The sequence below is a fragment of the Papilio polytes genome, unplaced genomic scaffold, assembly GCF_000836215.1.
Source record: "Papilio polytes unplaced genomic scaffold, Ppol_1.0 DF820622.1, whole genome shotgun sequence".
Classification (NCBI taxonomy): Eukaryota; Metazoa; Arthropoda; class Insecta; order Lepidoptera; family Papilionidae; genus Papilio; species Papilio polytes.
The window spans coordinates 1,553,076-1,555,711 of record NW_013528582.1 but is presented as its reverse complement, the minus strand read 5'-3'; the positions used below and the strand labels follow the sequence as shown (position 1 = coordinate 1,555,711).

Here is a 2,636-nt window from a genome sequence, read left to right as displayed (position 1 = left end):
ATGTCCATGGGCGTCGGATCAAGTACCTTTACGGGATCTGCTGCTAGTTTGTTTATACTAAATTAAAAAAAAATGTTATGTCAATCCGTGTTAGGGACGGTGTGTTTCGAGAGCAAAGACGAGGGCGCGTGCGAGTCCGGGGGACTGAACGTGTCGCGGTGGCACTTCAACGCGGCGCGCAACCGCTGCGAGCGCTTCACCTACCACGGCTGCTCCGGCAACCACAACAACTTCCGCACTAAGGACGAGTGCAACGCCGTCTGTCCCGGTATATGCTTTTTTTATTGTCTTTATTATTTACACATGAAATTTTACAACTCTATCGGATATAGTTACATAATTAAACAAAGTCACTATTCTTATCGCCAGACCGAGGCAGTAGAGTTCCGTAACAATTGAATACAACTGTCAACTGTGCAACTTCTGTCTGGGCAAAGTGCTTATAAGACTATACCCAGAATTAAAATTTAAAAAAAAATATACTACATGACACATTCTAACATATTTTTCAAGAATCTCTACCTAGCTCAAGTGTTACGGTAAAAGGGCTTTCATGGGTTTAGAGCGGACCTTTGACTAAACTATCGCACAACTGTTCTGCAATTATTTGCAGCCAATTCAACTGTTTAGTTGTACAACTAAAAATCGAGTAGTGTGCGCACTTCCGTATAATCTCATATGAATCGAAGCAAGACTAATCAGTTGTTCGGTAGTTTAATTAAAGATGTACGCCTCTTACATCTTTGATAAATCTTTTATGGGTAGTTGCTAAGATATAATAATTTTGCAAAAATTCGATACTATACTATTTTTTTCTTAATTACCTTTCAATTTGTTTACATATAAAAATTGTGCTTTAAAAATAAACTGCGTTACCTATAATACATATGCAATTTATCATCCCTGATTTTTTTTAATATGTTGCTTTTAACAGTGGAGGAGGTAACATCGAAACTAACAAAAGAGAAGAGTCGAGAAATCGTTGACCAAAGCGGAGGCATGTCTATTTTTTATATCACACGAGCACGTGCCCATTATAATGGAACTAATCACGAGCAAGCACGTGTCAAGTGTCTTTAATATTATTTGTGATTTGCAAGTGTCTTTTATATTAATGTTGACATTTTTGATCATTAATCAAAGTGGTTAACATTTTGTACAGTTAAAACATTGAATTAATAGATTTGTAATTAATACCTTGAGTATTTTGGGAAGTATTTCCAGTCTAAACCCTACGAAAATAACAAAATATCCCATCCAAGTCGTAGAGAATTTTGTGTCGTTAGCACTTACCCGTAGGTCATTTTATTATCGTTCAGACCGATGTAGTATCACCAAAAACATATCACTCAATCATCCTTTTATTTTGTGTTCAAGAAATAGGTTGCTTTTTAACAAAATGTTTGCAGTGTGTATATTTTGGTTTATATTCGTAGAAATTAACGAAAACATTATCATTACAAATTCCATTTTACGTGTATGTTTTCATCATAGCATCATTTAAGGCTTCCTACTGACGGAAAGCTATAAAAATTTCAATACTTAATTTTTCTTTAATTAGCTTTTTTTATTTACTAGTATTGAGTCCTTGTGAGAGACTTCGTGAAAAGAATGAGGCGGCTACGCAGAAGTACGGCAAGGGTAGTTTCATCCCCGAGTGCGACGCGGCCGGCGGCTGGCAGCCCGTGCAGTGCATGGCACATATTGGTAATTGTTTGTTTTATGTATAGAAGGCCTCGGAAAGCGACTATTATTTGTTATAACCGAAAGAAGTATCGAAACTTCTAAGTCCATTTTTTATATACCAATGTATTTCTAAATACCTATAAGGGTTTAACTTGAATCTGATAAGAATAAAATCCCGCAGAGAAATTATAGCAAGATTTCTGTCCTAAAAAGTAACTAGGTTTTCAGTGGAAACGCAAAGATTTTTTTTATACATTTATTTTATTTAAACTTTGTACCCAAAAGGAAAACAATTTTTAAAAAAAAAAATCTGCTATAAAGTTAGATAGGGGTGTAAATGAAAGGACGGTATGAATGCGACTGATTTATTTAAATAACTAGCTGTTACGCGCGACTTCCGCGTGGAACTAAAAAAAACAAGTGAGTGGCCTATGTGTTCTTCCAGGCTATCCTCTACATCTATACCAAATTTCATCTAAATCCGTTCAGCTGTTTAGGCTACAAACTCTAACAAACATCCATCCATCTAAACTTTCGCATTTATTAGTATGAAGTATGATAATGTACTGCAGTCGGTAGCCAGAATAGAAGTCGCACTTTCGACTATTAATTCTCAGTTTCGGGTACATAACACCCACAATCATCATTCAATTACATTTTTGTAAGATAATGTGTGTTATGCAGACGTGTGTTGGTGTGTGAGCGCACGCGGGGAGCCGCAGAAGGGGTCGCTGGTGCGCGGCGCGCGGCCCGCCTGCAACTTCAGACAAGCGCGCAAGTGGATGCGCCGCGACCCCGACGACGAGCGCGCCAAAGCTGACGAAGGTAACTTGTATATTATTGTTATCTTTGGTAACTATTATCATAACTGTTACTTTACCATATTTGATTGATCTGTTTGTTCATTAATCTGGTTTTTGACCGACTTCCCAAAAGAAGGAGGTATTCAA

General features: G+C 37.3%; 1 protein-coding gene across 1 annotated transcript in view; it reads left to right on the top strand.

Annotated features, from left to right (window-relative positions):
* The window catches only part of LOC106110421 (thyroglobulin-like), an 11,849-nt gene continuing 9,213 nt past the window's right edge, over window positions 1-2,636 (top strand). Inside the window, exons 1-5 of the mRNA XM_013292246.1 lie at window positions 1-22; window positions 95-268; window positions 935-998; window positions 1,577-1,707; window positions 2,371-2,511. Coding sequence (XP_013147700.1) covers window positions 1-22; window positions 95-268; window positions 935-998; window positions 1,577-1,707; window positions 2,371-2,511 — 532 coding nt within the window. The remainder of the gene's footprint in view (window positions 23-94; window positions 269-934; window positions 999-1,576; window positions 1,708-2,370; window positions 2,512-2,636) is intronic.